At 37.0% G+C, this 19,677-nt stretch overlaps 1 protein-coding gene across 1 annotated transcript in view; it reads right to left on the reverse strand.

The window, feature by feature from the left end:
* Positions 1 to 19,677, reverse strand: part of LOC121861362 (DNA mismatch repair protein Msh6-like) — an 88,977-nt gene that overhangs the window by 16,853 nt on the left and 52,447 nt on the right. The window contains 5 exon segments of the mRNA XM_042359011.1: positions 8,361 to 8,587; positions 9,401 to 9,556; positions 9,834 to 9,937; positions 10,237 to 10,391; positions 10,798 to 10,953. Coding sequence (XP_042214945.1) covers positions 8,361 to 8,587; positions 9,401 to 9,556; positions 9,834 to 9,937; positions 10,237 to 10,391; positions 10,798 to 10,953 — 798 coding nt within the window.

A 19,677-nucleotide genomic window follows, 5' to 3' on the forward strand; every position in this document is an offset into this window, starting at 1 on the left:
GGATAGTCTTAAGACAAACCTGTAAAAGTGACAAATCGACCCCCTCACCTGGGAGACGATTACCCCACACCGTAATGCTTGGAGGATCACCATACAAGAAGGTGTCAATACTTTCGAGTTAGCCCGACTGCATAACGAGGCAGACAAGCACCAATGCCGGAAAGAAGCTGCTGTCGCCGCCCCTCCCACACTAGATGCAGCCCCCATGTGCAACATCTGTGAACGACTCTGCTGGTCCCGTATCGGCCTCTTTAGTCACCTCAGAACTCATCAACATAAGTGACATTGTTAACAACTCATACCATTGTATCATAGCTGCATGATCATCATATTCGATTCCGAGTGACAGCAAAATACAGTGACCCTCGTTTAACGAACACCTCGGTTAACGTAATTTCGATTAACGAACTGCCTTCCATAAGGATCTTCAATTCGTTTAACGAAAAAAATTCGCTTAACGAACTTCTTACGAACCGACCTCAACATGTTTTCGCTTGCACTGACCGGGCAACCAGCTTTAGTATCAGTCCGCCAATACATTAATCGGTTCTAGGGCTTAAATTCCTTACTATTTTTGTAAATATCAAGAAGTTTATACTATTCAATAATTTTAAAAGTTTAATATTCAATTTTTTAGTCATTTTAACAATTATTGAACAAAATTGAAGGTAAAGTGACTAGTTTAATGCGCGGCATCCAGCCTCTTAACACAGCAAACAGGCGTCAGTCTCTCTCTGTTTTCACTGGAGGTAACATCTTGCTTGAGACTCTCTTCAACTAAACGCTTTTTTTCTGTGTTTCCAAGCAAATTATTGGTCATTTTGAAAATTATTTTACATATTGACAATATATAGTGCAGTGCAGTGTTATTTTAAAGAAAATATTCTTTATTTACAGCTAGTTTAACTTTGAAAAATACGTGTTGCCATTGTTTGAATCCAGCATGGGGCCTAAGAGATCAAGAAAAGTGATTTCAATCCAAATAAAGCAGGAAATAATAAAAAAACACGAACAAGGTATTAAATCAAATGCGCTATGCAAAGAATATGGCATGTCGGCATCAACTGTGTCGACAATTCTTGCACAAAAAGACAAATTTAAGGAAGTGAACGTGAGAGACAAATCTACAAGAGTGTTTAAAAGTAGATCCCTAATCGTAGAAACTGAGAGGTTACTTATCATCTGGATTAGGGAAAAACAGATGAAAGGTGATTCAGTTTCTGGTGATTTCATTTGTGAAAGAGCCAGGGAGATTTATGAACATTTAAAGACAGATCAACCTAGTTCTTCAGGAACAGAATTTGAAGATTTTCGGGCTAGCAAAGGCTGGTTCGAAAAATTTAAGAAAAGAAGTGACATTTTAAGTGTTGTTAGGCATGGTGAAGCTGCTAGTGCTGATAAAGAAGGGGCAGCAAAGTTTTTAATTGAATTTAAAAAACTGATGGAAGAAGAAAATTATCTTCCACAGCAAGTGTTCAATGTTGACGAAACTGGGCTGTTCTGGAAAAAGATGCCCAAAAGAACATTCATCACCAAGGATGAAGCCTCTTTACCTGGGCATAAACCCATGAAAGACCGTCTCACTCTATTGCTTGGTGCCAATGCTTCAGGGGATTTCCGACTGAAGCCTATGCTTGTCTACCACTCTGAAAACCCCAGGGTGTTCAAGCAACAGAAAGTGGTAAGAACAATGCTTGGAGTTTATTGGAAGTCCAACCGTAAGGCATGGGTGACAAGACAGTTCTTTAATGAATGGGCTGTTGATGTGTTTTGCCCCTCTGTCAAGAGCTACCTAACCACCAATAAACTTCCTTTAAAGGCTCTTCTCCTCATGGATAATGCTCCTGGTCATGACCCTGACCTTGCCAGAAATTTGGAGTATAAATTTGACTTTGTGAAAGTGTTGTTTTTGCCTCCAAACACTACATCACTCATACAGCCAATGGACCAGAATGTGATCAGCAACTTCAAGAAGTTGTACATGAAGAAAATGTTTAGGAGGTGTCATCAGGCAACTTCCATTGATCCTGAACTAACACTGAAACAGTTCTGGAAGACACAATTCAACGTCCTGGAGGCTGTAAAATTGATTGTGTCATCATGGCAAGAAGTCTCCAATAGAACCCTCAATTCTTCATGGAAAGCACTGTGGCCATCAGTAGTCCATGATTTTGAGGGATTTGAGGATGACACAGAGTTGGACCAGGAGATTGTGTCCATTGGTCAGTCATTGGGTCTTGAAGTGGAGGAGAAGGATGTGGAAGAGCTTGTGATGTCTCATGAGGAGGAACTTACTCCTAATGACTTGAAGGAACTGGATGAGATGTTACGGGTAGAGGCTGACAGTGGTGAGGAGGAAATTGAAAGTGATGACCATATGTCAGCTAAACAGTTGAAAGATGTGATTTACCACTGGGAGAAGTTCAGGGAACTGGCTTCAAAGCACCCAGAAGTGGAAAAAACTGAACTAACTTTGTGTCATGTTGAGGACTCAGTGGTCTCCTTCTTTAAACATAAGTTAATGGTGAGGAGGACAGATGCCCCACAGACCACAATTGACACTTTCTTCAGTAAAAGGCAGAGGGAACAAGATGCTAGCCCTCAGCCTTCCACTTCAAGAAAGAGAGAGGATGTTCATGGTGGAGAATCTGTCAGTCCAGAGGTTCCTGACATTTTCATGGAAGGTGACTCACCTTCCAAGAAGCAGTAAAATGCTTCTCCTCCACCTCCACTTCCTTCTCTTCTCCCTTCTCCTCCTGCACCTCCCACTTCAAATGCACATCATCATCATCATCCAGGAGCCTTCTACATACACACCTCAAAGTAAGTAAATTTTTCTGCCATTTTTGTTGAAGTTAGGAAATTTTCGGTGAGCTGGAACAAATTACCCAAAAACCCATTGAAACAATGGTTTCGCAATCTAACGAACTTCTGGAACGGATTGAGTTCGTTAACCGAGGGCCACTGTAGTAGTAGTAGTCAGGAACACACCTCAACATCACATACACACACCACCAACATACACCCTCCAACAGTTATTATTATAAATTCTCGTATGATCAACGATATGATGTTTGTTTTATTATTGATAATATATAATTTTAAATGGCTGGCAAGCGTAAAAGTGAGAGTTCTCGTGGTGCTGAGAAGAAAAAGAGACACCATTTTGGAATTTCTATGTATTATGTTCGCCTTTTCGACTTATGACCTGGTCGTTGGGACGGAACCCCGTCGTAAGTCGAGGAGAGACTGTATACCAAAGTAAATGCATGTCCCAATACTGTATTTTTCATCCATGGTTTCATAATGTTTCACACAGTGTGTGGACAGATATTTTTTGAGATACTTGTACATATGACACCAGGTTACTCCAAGTGCAATCTTTTAGTATGTTTACAGCAATAGGGTACCAGAAGAGCACACCTACCGTATATCTCGGCTTATAAGACGGAATTTGAACATTAAAAAATCTACTTGCCCCCAAAGTTGAGGGGGTGTCTTAATCACCAAGTATAAAAATACTTGTGGTTTTAATTATTGTCCAGAGTGGTGATGTGGGAAACATCGTAAGCCACTCACAGGTCCCTACCACCAATTATTTTATACTGAACTTCGTTTGGCAAGCTGGTTAAATTAAGATTACGGTATATTAAAATAATAAAATTTATTATAAACCACTGTCTGTATACGTAAGAACATTATACCCTGTAATAAACACAGCTATCATCACACACCCCTCCCCCGCCCCCCATTTGCCAGTGAGTGGTGGTCAGTAATACATGTCGGTATATTTACTGATAATAATACTGATCTCCTATAAATAATTAATTTAAAATTTATTTTTTACAAGGAATATTTGATAAATGACTGCATTAATTCTTGAAACTGCATTGATTTAAATACAGGCAGCAAGTATTAGCGTCACTAGTGTTTACACTACATGACTAGTAACATTTGATGCCATTACTTGAAGTGAATTGGCCTTATTTTAAGTAACTAACCATAAATAAATACAAAAGTAAAAAAAAAGATCAAGAGAGTGAGAAATAATACTGTATGTATGTTGTGTTGTCAAATGGAAAGAAAGCAAAATTGAAACTGCAATTGTGATAAATGAGCGAAGAATCCAGAGTCAGCTGAACCTTGGACTTTGGTCACAATTTACCGTGATGCCATATAGCAGCAGGGTCTACAAATAGACAACACATGCTTCAATATCTTTGGTAGTATCTACCTGTTTGGTAACTGCCTACTACCTACACAATTTTTAGTAATACTTTGATACATGATAAATTAGACAAACAATGAAAATAAACATCAAATTTAATTAACAAAGCGCTTCCCTTGGCAGCTGTAGAAAGAGGGGAGATGAGGACTATTTTATCCTGTCTTTGTGTCTAAGTGGCCAGTAATACCATATATTTACTGATCATAATATATCTCCTATAAATAATTAATTTAAATTTATTTTTTACATAGAATATTCAGTAAATGACTTTTAAATAAATAAACAAATAATTAGGTAAAATCTATTTCAAGTAAATGGAGAAAATAAGCAAACAATGTTATTTACAAGACCCTTCCCTCTGGCTCAGGGGTGAGATGGAGGGAGATAAAAAGGCTATTTATAGCCCGTCTTTGTAATCTTAAGTGACCAGTACCTAATACCATAAATAATTCATTTAACATTTATTTTTTGTACATATACTTTGTTAATATCATATATATGTATATATATATATATATATATATATATATATATGTATATATATATATATATATATATATATATATATGTGTGTATATATATATATATATATATATATATATATATATATATATATATATATATATATATATATATATATATATATATATGTATGTATGTATGTATTTATGTATATATGTGTATATATATATGTATATATATATATATATATATATATATATATATATATATATATATATATATATATATATATATATATATATATATATATATATATATATATATATATATATATATATATATATATATATATATATATATATATATATACAGTAGTACCCCGCTTAACGCGGTCAATAAAACCCACAGGGTACCGTGTTAAGTGAAAACCGCGCTAAGTGAACAACAGAACATATGGGATTAATTCCAATAGAAACTGGCCCGACCCCCAAACTCTACTTTTTCCAACACAATACCTATGTTCTAGTAAAAATAACATCTTAATTTTATGATGGTACATGCACAAAATTAATACTTAAGAGAAATAGAGAAATACAGTCGCCAAGTTAATGTCCATTCAAATAATGGACTCAACTCCCTCCCCCTCTTCTCACACTACACTGCTGGCTCTTCCCTCTCTGAGAAATTTTTTGGGGAAAACCACTAAATTTTAATAAATAATACCTCAAACTAAAGTTAGGATAATACAATTGACATTGCTGGATTCCTTGTAAGACCAGGAATATTTTGAATATAAATGTCATATATTTTGCACAAAAAATAACATATTTACTCAGAGTAAACATTATATCTAAAATTTGTATGTCTAATGCAAAATCTATGATGTTTATATTCAAAATGATCACCAAATTGTAAGAATTCCAGCAATCTAAATTATATTCTGGCCGGGTAATTTGTATGAATTTTATGAGCTAAAACAAATATCTTCAGTTAATAAAAAAAAAATATTCTTCACGACACTATCTGTCAATCAAAGTACCCCACTTGCCTCCCCCCCTCTTCCAACCGCACGGTCAGTCCCAACCCTCCCCCCCCACCCCCCACCAATCCTCCCTTCAAGAGATGTTGGGTGAAAAAACTAAATTTTAACATTTAGTATTAAATAATACCTCAGATTAAAGTTAGGATAATATAATTGACATTGCTGGATTCCTTGTAAGACCAGGAATATTTTGAATATAAATGTCATATATTTTGCACAAAAGATAACATATTTACTCAGAGTAAACATTACATCTAAAATTTGTATGTCTAATGCAAAATCTATGATGTTTATATTCAAAATGATCATCAAATTATAAGAATTCCAGCAATGTAAATTATATTCTGACCGGGTAATTTGTATGAATTTTATGAGCTAAAACAAATATCTTCAGTTAATAAAAAAAAAAAATATTCTTCACACGGTAACAGATGGTCGGTCGGTCCCTCCCTCCCCCCCACCCCCCACCAATCCCACCAGATGTGTGGGAAAACCAGAATATTTACCTTTTTAGTAATAAATAATACCTCAAACTAAAGTTAGGATAATATAATTGACATTGCTGGATTCCTTGTAAGCCCAGGAATATTTTGAATACAAATGTCATATATTTTGCACAAAAAATAACATATTTACTCAGAATAAACTTTATATCTAAAATTTGTATGTCTAATGCAAAATCTATGATGTTTATATTCAAAATGATCATCATATTGTAAGAATTCCAGCAATGTAAATTATATTCTGGCTGGGTAATTTGTATGAATTTTATGAGCTAAAACAGGCAGTCAGGCAGGGTGGCGGGTGGGACGAATCTAAAAATAGCTCTCGAGCCGGACACTCACCGCGTATACGTGGAAAAAACCCGCGTTAAGTGAAAGTTCAGCTCTGGCGAGGCACCGCGTATATGGTAAAACGCTAAGTGAAACCGCGTTAGGCGGGGTAATACTGTATATATATATATATATATATATATATATATATATATATATATATATATATATATATATATATATATATATATATATATATATATATATATATATATATATATATATATATATATATATATATATATATATATATATATATATATATATATATATATATATATTTGTGTATATGTATGTAGTAAGTACATATAACCTTTTTCACTCAAATCCTAATGAAACACCACAATTAGAATACGGTGGTAGCTGTTGTATAAACAGTGGGAACACAGTCCCACCACCGAGATGAGGTAACACTCCCACCACCGATCGTCTCGTGCGAAGCAAGCGTATAAATTAAAGAAAATACTTGCAGTGTGTTTAATATGTTACAGTATATTACAAATCAATCGGTAAATCCATTTCAAGTAAATGGAAAAATTTTACTCGACACAGACATTAGTTCCAGTTACCGGTAAATAGCAGACGCTTCAGTGACGTCACTAGTGTTTACACTACACCAGCGGGTAACATTTGATGACATTACTTGAAGTGAATTGGCCTTATTTTAAAAAAACCAAGGATGGTTGGTAAAGGACTACTGAGTCAGTGGGTAAGTGTCACATTTGGGGTACTGGTCTTATATAGCGAATAGAGCTCAAAAGCTACTTTTTAAATGGAAATTTGGGGGGGCTGTCTTATGCACCCCGACGCCTTATAGGCCGAGATATACGGTATTGGCTATGTACACCTGACTGTAGGGCCATGTACAGTAAGTCCTCGCTTAACGTCGGGGTTTATGTTTCTAAAAATGCGACGTTATACAAAACAACGTTAAGTGGATCAATTTTCCCCATAAGAAATAGATAAAATACGGGAGTTACATTCCTGAGCCTCCCTTTGCCCCATGAAATACATTACATATAGAGAAAATCATTGCCATTTCTATAGAAAATAATGCTTACATATACAACTACTAAGTTTGTATTGGTACTCACTGATGGGCGGAGGTGGTAGAGCGAGTGTGTGGTGGGTAGTGAAGCAGAGGAGGCAGATGGCGGGAGGGGAAGAGGAGGGTGGGAGCAGAGGAGGGCGAGAGAGGAGGTCGAGTAACTGAGACTCTGCGCCAAGCCAAAAGAGGGTGATGCACCATAAAATGTAGTCTGTGACGACGCAAAACGGTGTAGTATCGGATCACCAGGACATTAAACGAATTTTTGGTCTTTAAAGTTTAGCGAGGTAGTACCGAAACAATGATAAGCGCTGACTCACTGTAAAACAAAAACTTATTTAAATACATATTATTCTAAGTACCTCATATTGGCTGGTTGGCCTCTACCAATTCCACTCTCATAGTGTGTTGAGTGGAGAGAGGTGAGAGAGACATCTAGTTAATGCATGTCACTAACCCATTGTTCAGGAAGGTTACCTCTGTCAACAACTATAGGAGGAAGGTTCACTACTGTTAACTAGCTACAGTCTCTAGAGGGCAGATAGAAGTTAGCCTCCAAGGGCAGCAATACTAAGTAATGCACGAAGATTATATTAATTCTTCCTTGGACCGGCCCTTCGTTCCTACCCCCCAAAACACGTTTTATTTAATTAATTTCATCAGTTAAAAGTCACAATAAGGTAACCATTAAATAGACTAATCACATCAACATATCTGCATCTCAAAACAACTAGCCACCTTACTTACTGTTCGTCACACTGATGGAATATTCTGCGTGCAATATCCCTGAGAGCTGCGTCCTGATGTTCCTCCGCTGCCATCATGTCTGCCAGCAAGTCTTTTGTAGTTGTTGTCCAGAAACGTTTGTAACCTTTCTTTTGGGTCTGTAGTTCATACTCATCCCCCGCTTTCCTGCAGGCATGTTCTGGCACCTCCAGCTGGTATCTCTTTTTATCATTACCCCAGTACACCACCTAGTGGAAGATTAATAATTCTATTACCGTACTTAAAAAATTTTTCTTGTAATATGTATATACAGTACAGTAATATCTCCGTTAACGGGAGTTCCTCTTGGCCAGAATTCTCCAACAGCCGGAACTAAAATTTGATTGTAATTTTCCAGAAAATTCAGAGTTTGGGAACGATTTTCCGAGCAGTGCATTTTCTGGAAAATTGTGCATAGCAGTGGACAGTGTTTGTGTACTGTGGCATTGTGTGCAGCATAATTTCTGTCCGTACTGTACTGTGTATTACTGTATATATTTTGTAACAGCAAAACATTACTGATTGATTGTATATCAAGCAATCGTATAATGATCAACACCAGTATATAGCATAAAGAAAAAAAGCATTAGCATAAGCCAATTATCCATTCACAACTTACTACAGCAGTAGTCTGACAGTTTGATGGAAACTTAATCCAACATCTACTTTATTTAGAGACTATTTCTCTGTATATTACTCTTCTTCTACAGTTACAACTCCTTTGTGTAAATTTACTTTCCTACATCCAAGTTAAGATGGCAGTATAAGGTTGATAACCCTGCAGAGAAGCAGTTGCCAGATGGATGAGAAACAGAGATGTTTTAGGGTGGGTAAGAAGAGAGTGTTTACTTTCCAGTTTTGCACTGTAACAAGTTATGGATAAAATTGGAATAAATTATTGCTACATTAACAGACTCCTTAGAAGTGTTAATGTTAAAACAGCTAAACACTACTGATTATGTTGAATGTTCTGAAAATGTCTACTCCAAGTTAGAAGAATAACAGACCACTGTTGGCCTTACCTTTGTCCCAAAGTGTCTGCACTGCTGCTTGAGGTATTCTGCAAGTTTGTTCTTTGTTTTCTTTATATCATCAATGGCTTTATCATATTCTGCGTCAACACCTGCACTCGGGATTATTTTACCTTCCTTCTGTGCTTCAACATGATCAAAAGCATTCTGTGCATAGGAAAAAGATTTAAGGAACAATATGATTTAAATAAACCTGTGTTTGCTACACATAAACAGTGACAAGAATAGCTAAAGACATCTTATTTATATTTTATCGCAACAGAAATTTCAAAATTTTTCTTAGCAGTATAATATATAAATTATATTCTCCCATACTCTTGGTTTACTGAACAACGCACACACGCAAGCACACACACATTACATCTACTTCCTGTCCAGTGGACAGGGAGTTGTTCATGAAATGAATTACAGTACAGGTACTTACATCAAAGAAATGGAGAGCTTCTTGTAGAGGAGGGAAATTACCACCCTTTTTTGTACTAGTCATACACTTCCTCAGCAACTTAGAGCTAAGAGAATCTCTAACACCTGTACCAATAAAAAAAAAAAATTAAAAAGTGCATAAATGAAGACTGAAAAGTAACAATAATATTGAAGGTTTGGAGTGCTGTTTTTCTCTAATTTGTCATGGGCTCAACAACATGTACTATAGTGATGTTAAACTCACAGAGAACACCACGGAACACGTGTAGGTCAACCCAGGGTGCCTATCACATTAACAACAGGTATATCTCCCTCTATGATCTGAATGTTTGTAAGTCAGTGGGAACAGTATTAGCTCTCACTGGATACCAGTCACATAATGCCTCTTGAAAACAACAACTTGCCTTTGAATGCCTTCAATATCTGCAGTGTGGTTTTGAATCCATTCAGTGCAGACAGAAAATCAACAACTTTCTTCTTATTATATTTAACATCTTCAAAGAGTATGGCTCGACTGTCTGGATGTTTGGAGCTGCGGTTCAAACCTTGAGTGTGGATTCTGCAAAACATAAATTAAGGTCAATATGGACATTTATTACCTATCTACCTGCCATATGGGCAAAAACAAAATTCCCGGTTTGTTTATCTGACATTATGACCTTCAGTTAGTGACCATAATGTGTGCTAAGGTTACAGTTATTATATTGAAACAGTATATGACTATTTAAGAGCAGAAGTTTTCTTCCAGTGTAGCAGACTGATTTAGATAATTTTTTCTGGACCCAAATGAAGAACTGTGAAAATAACACTCTACTGTACAGGTTCCTGGGGACAACTTTTACTTGTTACAGTACAGCACGTAAACTCTGAGATGTTATGAACACAATGGCCAGCAACACCTAGTTCTATTGCAGGTACATATAAGCATTACATGATGATATTACTTTGCAAACACAACAACTAACTTAGACAAGATCCTCTCCAAATCTGGTAGGCTCTTGAGGTAAGCCGTTACTTCCTCCACAACATCAGGATTTTTTCGCAAGTCATCAATGGCATCCAAACGACTGTTAATGGTTGACGGGCTACAGAGAGGAGCGCAGACCCACTTGCGAAGTAATCTGTTTAGATATATAAAGCACTTTAAAAACACTGTATATTTATTTATAAATTGTCATATATTTACAGTAGGGGGCAGTGAAATTTTGCTCAAAGCTGCACTCTTCAGGCATTGTTCCTTATACATATCTAAGACTCCATGCCAAATTTGAAGCTGATATGTCGAGGTTTAGTCTGCCGCATTTTCTACTGAAATTTTTAAATTTACCTACAGTACTAGCCAAACAGCCGCTGTGGCGGTGCAATGTTCTGTTCAGTGTTTATCAACTTTTTTTTCATATCTCTTATTTCATTTAAGTTGTCTTGTCCTTGACCAGCGAGGTGATAGGAAGATGAAGATTGCAGGGGTTGACATGAAAGTGACGAAGATGTGGGACAGAGTGACGGCAAGAGAGAAGCATGATGCGGACAGAGTTAGGAGACAGCTTGAGCAAAAACATAGATATCTGGTCGCTGGAGATATTCCTTATGTTGAGGATAATTCAGATGATTCAAGAGATATTCCTCTCGTCAATACTGATGCTGATTTTGTCCCTGATCCAAGGGCTCTGACAGACACCAGTTCACAGAACCGGACAAGACTCCCTACACTGGCTGCCGCTTGTGACCGATACTTGATTAGTGATTATGCTGGAGCTGCCATTGCTACTGCCACCTTAACTGACTATGGCATTATCACAAAGGATGACAAGAGTCAGGTTATTGGACCACATAAGCTGCGGGATGCGAGACAAAAATACCGATTTAAGAGGCAAGAAATTGAGATGGCTAGTTTAGATAATTTGACGTCACTCTATTTTGATGGTAAGAAGACCGCCACTCGTGTGATGATAAAGAATGAGAAGACCGAGAAATGGAGTTCGAGGATGATGGTGAAAGATCATTATGTCATCATGGTTGAGCCTGGCAATGAATATCTCACACATGTGACTCCCAAGACTGGACACGGAAAGCAGATTGCCAAAACTATTCACGAGTTTCTGGTGGAGAAAAATCTAACCCAGCAGCCCATTGTGTGTGTTGGTTGTGATGGAACCAATGTAAATGTAGGATCAGAAAATGGAATCATTCATCATCTTGAAATGTTACTTGGTCACCCGCTCCATTATTTCATATGTCAGCTTCACGGAAATGAGCTGCCTTTCCGCGCAGTTTTTTATCACTATGATGGTAAACCAAGTGGTCCTGAGCATTGGCGTGGTCCCATTGGAAAGCAGATCAAGGAGTCTTTGTCTGAGCTTCCAGTTGTCGCCTTCCAGCCAGTCAGTTTCCCTGATTTCCCTGTGTTTAATGATGAAGTGGAGAAAGATCTGTCCTGGGATCAGAAATACCTGTATAGGATTTGTAAAGGAGTTATCACAGGTGTTGTTGAAGATGACTTGGCTGCTATTGAGCCAGGTCCTCCCTGTGTGTCAAGGTGGAACACCTTATGGAGTAGAATCCTCAGGCTGTATGTAGCAACATCAAGACCCAGCCATGAGTTGAAAAGAATTGTCATTACAATAATAAAGTTCAGTGCTCCAATGTGGTTTTACATCAAGATACACCCTTACGTAACACACGGCTCAAGGAACGTATTCCAGTCCCTGCTATATATGAAACACCTGAATAGTGAGGAGGAGACGATAGTGAAGAAGGCTGTCCAGAGAAATGCATACTTCGCCCACACAGATCAACTTCTTCTTGGTATGTGTGCAGATGAGGACATGACTGTTAGAGAAAAAGCTGTCTCAATGATAAGAAAAATTAGAGAGGAGAATCAGCAAAAGGAAGAATGCACTGGCAGATCTGAAGAGGAGGAGGAAGATTCTGATGCTGCTGTTGACGAGAATTTGTTAAACTATACTGATGAGGAGGGTAAAGATGGAGATGGGAATGAGGATGTGCCTCCTGTAGTCAACATGAGAAAGGTGGTGACTCCGAAACTAAAGTGGCAAGCAAAAAACTATCATTCCATGATTAACTGGAGGAATGAACTCAAGACTGAGCCTCCTTACATTGCTTCTCTGTCAAATCTACAGGTTAATGACATTCTTGAGACACCATTAGTGGTGCCCAAGTGGCCAAACAGCACTCAGGCGGTCGAGAGAGGCATAAAAGTGATGACTGAAGCTTGCACTGAAGTGACGGGATACGAATCGAGAGATGGATATATTAGGCAAAGATTATTGTCTAGGAAAATGATGCCAAGGTTCCGCACAAAAAAGAATTTCAATATGAACTTGTAATGATTTTCTATACGGTGTACCTGTAAAATAACATGTGAATTAAATCGATGTCACCCATGTAAAATTTATCATTATCCTGGAAAACATTAAATGACACCTAATTTTTGGTATACACTAAAAGTTGACAAAAAGTCGTTCGCGATGCGGCAGGGTAAGTATGCATGAAATGGCATGAAATTTTGCGCAGGTGTTTGTTACAGCCATACAAACGATGCCTGAAAAGTGCAGCCTGCAACTCAAATAAAAGTGTTTTTTCCCTGCCCCCTACTGTACAGTATATTATGCTAATTTGATATAAGAACCTTCAAGGTTAACTGAAGCAATTGCTGGTGTAGTTAAACAGTGACAATACACAACTACATTCATAGAGTCTTATCATAAGTAACTATCATATACGATATAACAAATTAACATCTTTTTTTTTGGTTATACTGCATTACATGTTAAAAATGGGAGTGTCACTGTCATATATTTTATGTTGCACATGTCTGTCAACCAGCAGCTTCTTGAGACTCGATGAAAACAGCGGAGTAAACCCCCTATATGGTCCAATACCTGGGTACTGGGCCTTGGCACAAGCCCCAGTAAGAATAATAAGACATAATGGACCAGAATAGTAGATCATATTCTTTGGAATTATAATAAATTAAACAAAAATTAAATAAATAAATAAAAAAAATAAAAAAATTGCTCACTGAATGACCCAATTTTAATTTCCTTGTTACCCTATCTTACAAAGACCCCCAGCAAGTTCTACACAGAATATTCACGAATATGCAATAATCCCCGACAAAGTACAATATTGTGTACAAATTTGAAAGGCAAACATTAGATGGAAATCTTTCCTGATATCCCACACCAAAACAACTTCTATTTTTAATTTCTTTTTACTCGTATTATTTTTTCACCCCCCTAGGCCCTGTTGTGGGTTTATGACCTGTGCCCGGGTGGGCGTATTCTTAATGAATGCAAGGCATGCACTGCATGTCTAGTAGAAAGCAAAATATATTTCTAAATAGTATCTAAAATAATAATGATTTATTTTAGAGGCTTCACAATTTTCACTCAGGAAAGTCGAGGAGACTCAGCATCCCTCAATGCAATCAGAAGGATAAGCTGCATGCCCTCAATGGACATATACACGCAGGCCCGGATTATGGGGAGGGCGTACCGGGCGCACGCCCAGGGCCCGCCCACAACATTGAAAAAAAAAGAAGTTTTAAAACCTTTACCACAGAGCGATAAACAAGTGGAACAGATTGCCTAACACTCGCTGTGCACCACTCCACCAGCCGCCACAAATATTTCCTACTGAAACTCATGTTTGGTGAACTGATTTAACTTATTTAACACAGATTATAATAAAATAATAAAAAGGCTGTATAAATAAGTGAACACTACACCACACAACTGGCAGCATGATGCAGAAATGCCACCCATCAGTGACCTCCACCACCACACACTAGCAGGATTTGGCAGTGAGCTACTGCACCATCCTCGTCATCGCCACCTACTGCCACCGGCAGTACCCCGCCCACCTCGCGCAGTCTTCCACTACAACAAAATTCAGCCCATAAGAGCCCGCACTGATAGATATATGAACAGCACCATCTCATCTACTGCTAAAATAATAAACAGCTCTCCTGATTCATGTGCTGTACAACCCTGTAAATGTATTAAATGTATATTATTATGTCTAAATCACATGTAAGCTTGTACTGTATATTTTCAGCCACCGGCTGCAACTCCATTAACAAACCATTTATTATTATTATTATTATTTTATGATGTTGGTGGCCCTAAACAAAAGGATTTCTGCATACACGTTGGTGAAGGATCGCTTCGGCTTTTTAAGCAATCTGGAAACCATGTCAGCCGATGCCATTCATTCTGCTTCAGAAAATCTCCTGCAAACTTATGGAAAAGATATCGATGAAAACATCTCCAATGAAATGATTCAATTATCGTCTCTGGTAAAGTTGTATGCAAAAGCCGCGGATGAACCCAATGAGTCGTTTTATTACAGAATTTTGAGTCCCGACGTTAGTGATTGTGCTGTGCACTGAAATTTTTTTCGTGTGTAATTCCCTTTAAAATGGCTGGCAAGCATAAAAATGAGAGTTCTCATGGTGCTGAGAAGAAAAGAGACACCCATTTTAGATTTTCTATGTATTATTTATGATTTACGACCTGGTCGTCGGTCCCTAACCCCGTCGTAAGTCAAGGATTGACTGTATATCTGGTGTTAATGGTCTCCAATTCTACCGGGGAGCGTTCCTTCTCAAAAATTAAACTGACCAAAAACAGGCTGCGGACCACGATGCGCCAGGAGACTCAATAATCTGATGTTATTAAGCACCGAGTCAGACATTTCAAGAGAACTTCCATTTGACAATGTGATACATTTATTTGCTAGAAAAAATCACGAAAAGTGCATTTGTAAATGAATGTATACCCTTTCTTTGAATGGAATAAATAATTTGTAAATGTGTCATTATTACTAGATTTTATTGTTTCTATTGACCTTGGATATTACCTATACAGTGAACCCTCACTTTACGCGGTCAATTGAACCCACGGAGGCCCGCGTAAAGTGAACAACATAACATCTGGGATTAAATGAAATAGAGACCGGCTGACCCCCAAACTCCACTTTTTCCGACACAATACCTATGTTCTAGTAAAAATAACATCTTAATTTTATGATGGTACATGCACACAATTAATACTTAAGAGAAATAGAGAAATACAGTCGCCAAGTTAATGTCCATTCAAATAATGGACTCAACTCCCTCCCCCTCTTCTCACACTACACTCCTGGCTCTTCCCTCTCTGAGAAATTTTTGGTGGAAAACCACTAGATTTTAAGGTATACAGTTGTACCCCACTTAACGCGGTCAATAGAACCCAGAGGGTCCCGTGTTAAGTGAAATCCGCGTTAAGTGAACAACAGAACATATGGGATTAATTCCAATAGAAACCAGCCTGACCCCCAAACTCCACTTTTTGAAGACACATAACTATGTTGTAGTAAAAATAACATCTTAATTTTATGATGGTACATGCACACAATTAATACTTAAGAGAAATAGAGAAATACAGTCGCCAAGTTAATGTCCATTCAAATAATGGACTCAACTCCCTCCCCCTCTTCTCACACTACACTGCTGGCTCTTCCCTCTCTGAGAAATTTTGGGGGGAAACCACTAAATTTTAATAAATAATACCTCAAACTAAAGTTAGGATAATACAATTGACATTGCTGGATTCCTTGTAAGACCAGGAATATTTTGAATATAAATGTCATATATTTTGCACAAAAGATAACATATTTACTAGAGAAAACATTATATCTAAAATTTGTATGTCTAATGCAAAATATATGATGTTTATATTCAAAATGATCACCAAATTATAAGAATTCCAGCAATGTAAATTATATTCTGGCCGGGTAATTTGTATGAATTTTACGAGCTAAAACAGGCAGTCAGGCAGGGTGGCGCAAATTTAAAAATAGCGTCTCGAGCCGGACACTCACCGCGTATATGTGGAAAAAATCCGTGTTAAGTGAAAGGTCAGCTCTGGCGAGGCACCGCGTATATGATAAAACGCGTTAAGTGAAACCGCGTTAGGCGGGGAAATACTGTAGTAATAAATAATACCTCAAACTAAAGTTAGGATAATATAATTGGCATTGCTGGATTCCTTGTAAGACCAGGAATATTTTGAATATAAATGTCATATATTTTGCACAAAAGATAACATATTTACTCAGAGTAAACAAAATACTTACATTAGATCTAAAATTTGTATGTCTAATGCAAAATCTATGATGCTTATATTCAAAATGATCATCAAATTGTAAGAATTCCAGCAATGTAAATTATATTCTGGCCGGATAATTTGTATGAATTTTATGAGCTAAATAAAAGAATTATACTTCACCTGCATAAAGGGGTACACGCACCGCGGAATGTGAGCATCCCGGGTTCCGGCAGGGTACCGCGTAAACGCGGAATGTGGGACCGCGTAAAGTGAGGGTTGACTGTACTTATTTTCAGTTGTCAGCAGGGGGCCCCCCAACCCCTTAATCCAGTACTGTATACACGTAACCATCCTATCAATAACATGCTAAAATGAACTTTATTGTGTTGGGGCATAAGGAATTTGAGCCATTTTAGTCAAATTTAATATTTTTTTTTCCCTTAATAAGCATGAAGTCTTATGTTATACGGTGATATTACATTACCAAAGAGCTGTTCTTCCATAAGAGTGGCTATTTAATTACGTTTCTGTAAACGTAATTGGTACAAATGCATGCAATTCGAAAACTGCATTCACCTGTTGAGAGGCTAGGTAGACCAGCGGCGGCTCTGTCAGCTGGACAAAACTGGTCCAAACTATTATTTTTCATATTTCTAAATAACCCTACAGTCCACTTTCAGTTATATTTTTTTTTCACCGGGGAAAGTTGTTCAGTTTTCTGTTTTACTTGAAATAATAATCGGAAATAATCGGATCATAAATATAATAATATTTACTAATACAGTGATCCCTCGGTTAATGAACGCCTCGGTTGACGAAATTTTAATTAACGAATTACCTTCCATAAGAATCTTCAATTCGGTTAACAAACAAAAATTCTGTTAACGAAATCATGTCAACATGTTTTCGCTTGCTCACCAGCTGGAATATTAGTCTGCCAATACAGTAATCGGTTCTAGGGCTTAAATTCGTTCTCATTTGAGTAAATATCAAGAAGGTTGTACTATTCAATAATTTTCCAAGTTATATATTAAATTTTTGAGTCATTTTAACACTTATTTAACATAATTGGAGTACAGGTAGTTCTGCTATAACGCGATAATTGTGTTCTTGTAAAATATCGTGTTATAGAAAATCGCGTAATAGAAATAACAGGGCTTATGGAGAAAATAGGGTTAGGTGCAGATTACTCGAAATCGAAAAAATTTAGTAGTTAGCCTAACACAAAGGATAGCAGTCTAAATAAATGTTACATTCATATCTAATAATGAAATCATACAGTAAATGTAACACTTTACTTGATGGGGGAGAAGGGTGATTTTGAGGTTGATAAAATCGAGCTTCTCTTCAAGTGTTATATCCTTTCTTTTACGATCATCACCGGGAATTCTATCACCAGAACGCTTCTTGTTGATATTCTTCTTTACTATATTCACAGTTAATACAGTGGGGTATGCTATAACGAACGGATCCTACTACGAATATTCCTATAACGAACGGTTTTACCTATAAAATTGAGAATGCTATAACGAACGAAACTCCTACAACGAACATTATTTTAATTTTTTTTTCTAATTTATTGTTTTTTTATTACAAATATTAATGATATTCTTTATTTCAGGGGTTTAGATGCATATTTATGCACTTTTTTACAATTTTTACAATTTTATATTATATTTTTCAGTGTTAAGTGATTGTATTTGGGGGCCTGGAACGGATTAATCCTATAACGAACAAGGCTCTAGAACCAATTAGATTCATTATAGCATACCCCACTGTACCACAAAATTGGAGAAATAGTAAGCAAAAATCGCGTTATAGCAAACAAGCGTTCGCGTTATACAAATATCGTTCCTAATTCATAAATCGCGTTAGAGCAAATTCGCGTTATCAAAACACGCGTTATAGCAGAACTCACTGTACAGGAAACTAGTTTTTGGTGAGCCAATCAGCCACTTGACTCACCCACCAAGGTGTTAGTTTGTATCTCTGGTCAGTGGAGGTAACATCTTGCTTGTGGCTCTCTTGAACATAAACTATTTTTATGTTTTTACAGTACAATTATTGGTCATTCTGAAATTTATTTAACATATTGACAATATACAGTATAGTGCAGTGCAGTGTTGATTTAAAGAAAATATTCTTGAATTTCACCTAGTGAACTTAAAATTTTATGGGTGAAATGACTGCATGAAGCATGGGGTGATTTCTCTTCCACCCCCACTTCTAATTCCCATCATCATTATCATCATCATCATCAGCCAGGAGCCTTCAACATACACACCTCAAAGTAAGTGTACTTTACTGCATTTATTTTTACTTTGTATGTAATTTTCGGTGAGCTGGAACCAATTACCCAAAATCCCATTGAAACAATGGTTTCGGTTAACTTAATTTTCGTTTAACGAAAGACCTTCTGGAACGAATTGTGTTCGTTAACCGAGGGACCACTGTAATTTAAATGTTCAGCAATAAGATCATTGGCAACTTTACAGAGGGCCAGTGATGTGCATGATGCATTGTCATTATTTTTTCACTACTTTATTTCTAAATTACTGTCGCTCACACTGAAAGATTAATATTCTTTTGCCGTAAGTATTTTTGCACCCATTATTAAATGATTTATAACAGATACTTTGTCAGATGCCACTGACATAATTTAAGAAATTAGGTGTTTATAAAAGCTTGACAACCCTTATTTAGAGAAAGGCCATAACCTACTTGATAACTGAT

This window comes from Homarus americanus, unplaced genomic scaffold (assembly GCF_018991925.1).
Source record: "Homarus americanus isolate GMGI-L3 unplaced genomic scaffold, GMGI_Hamer_2.0 scaffold24260, whole genome shotgun sequence".
Classification (NCBI taxonomy): Eukaryota; Metazoa; Arthropoda; class Malacostraca; order Decapoda; family Nephropidae; genus Homarus; species Homarus americanus.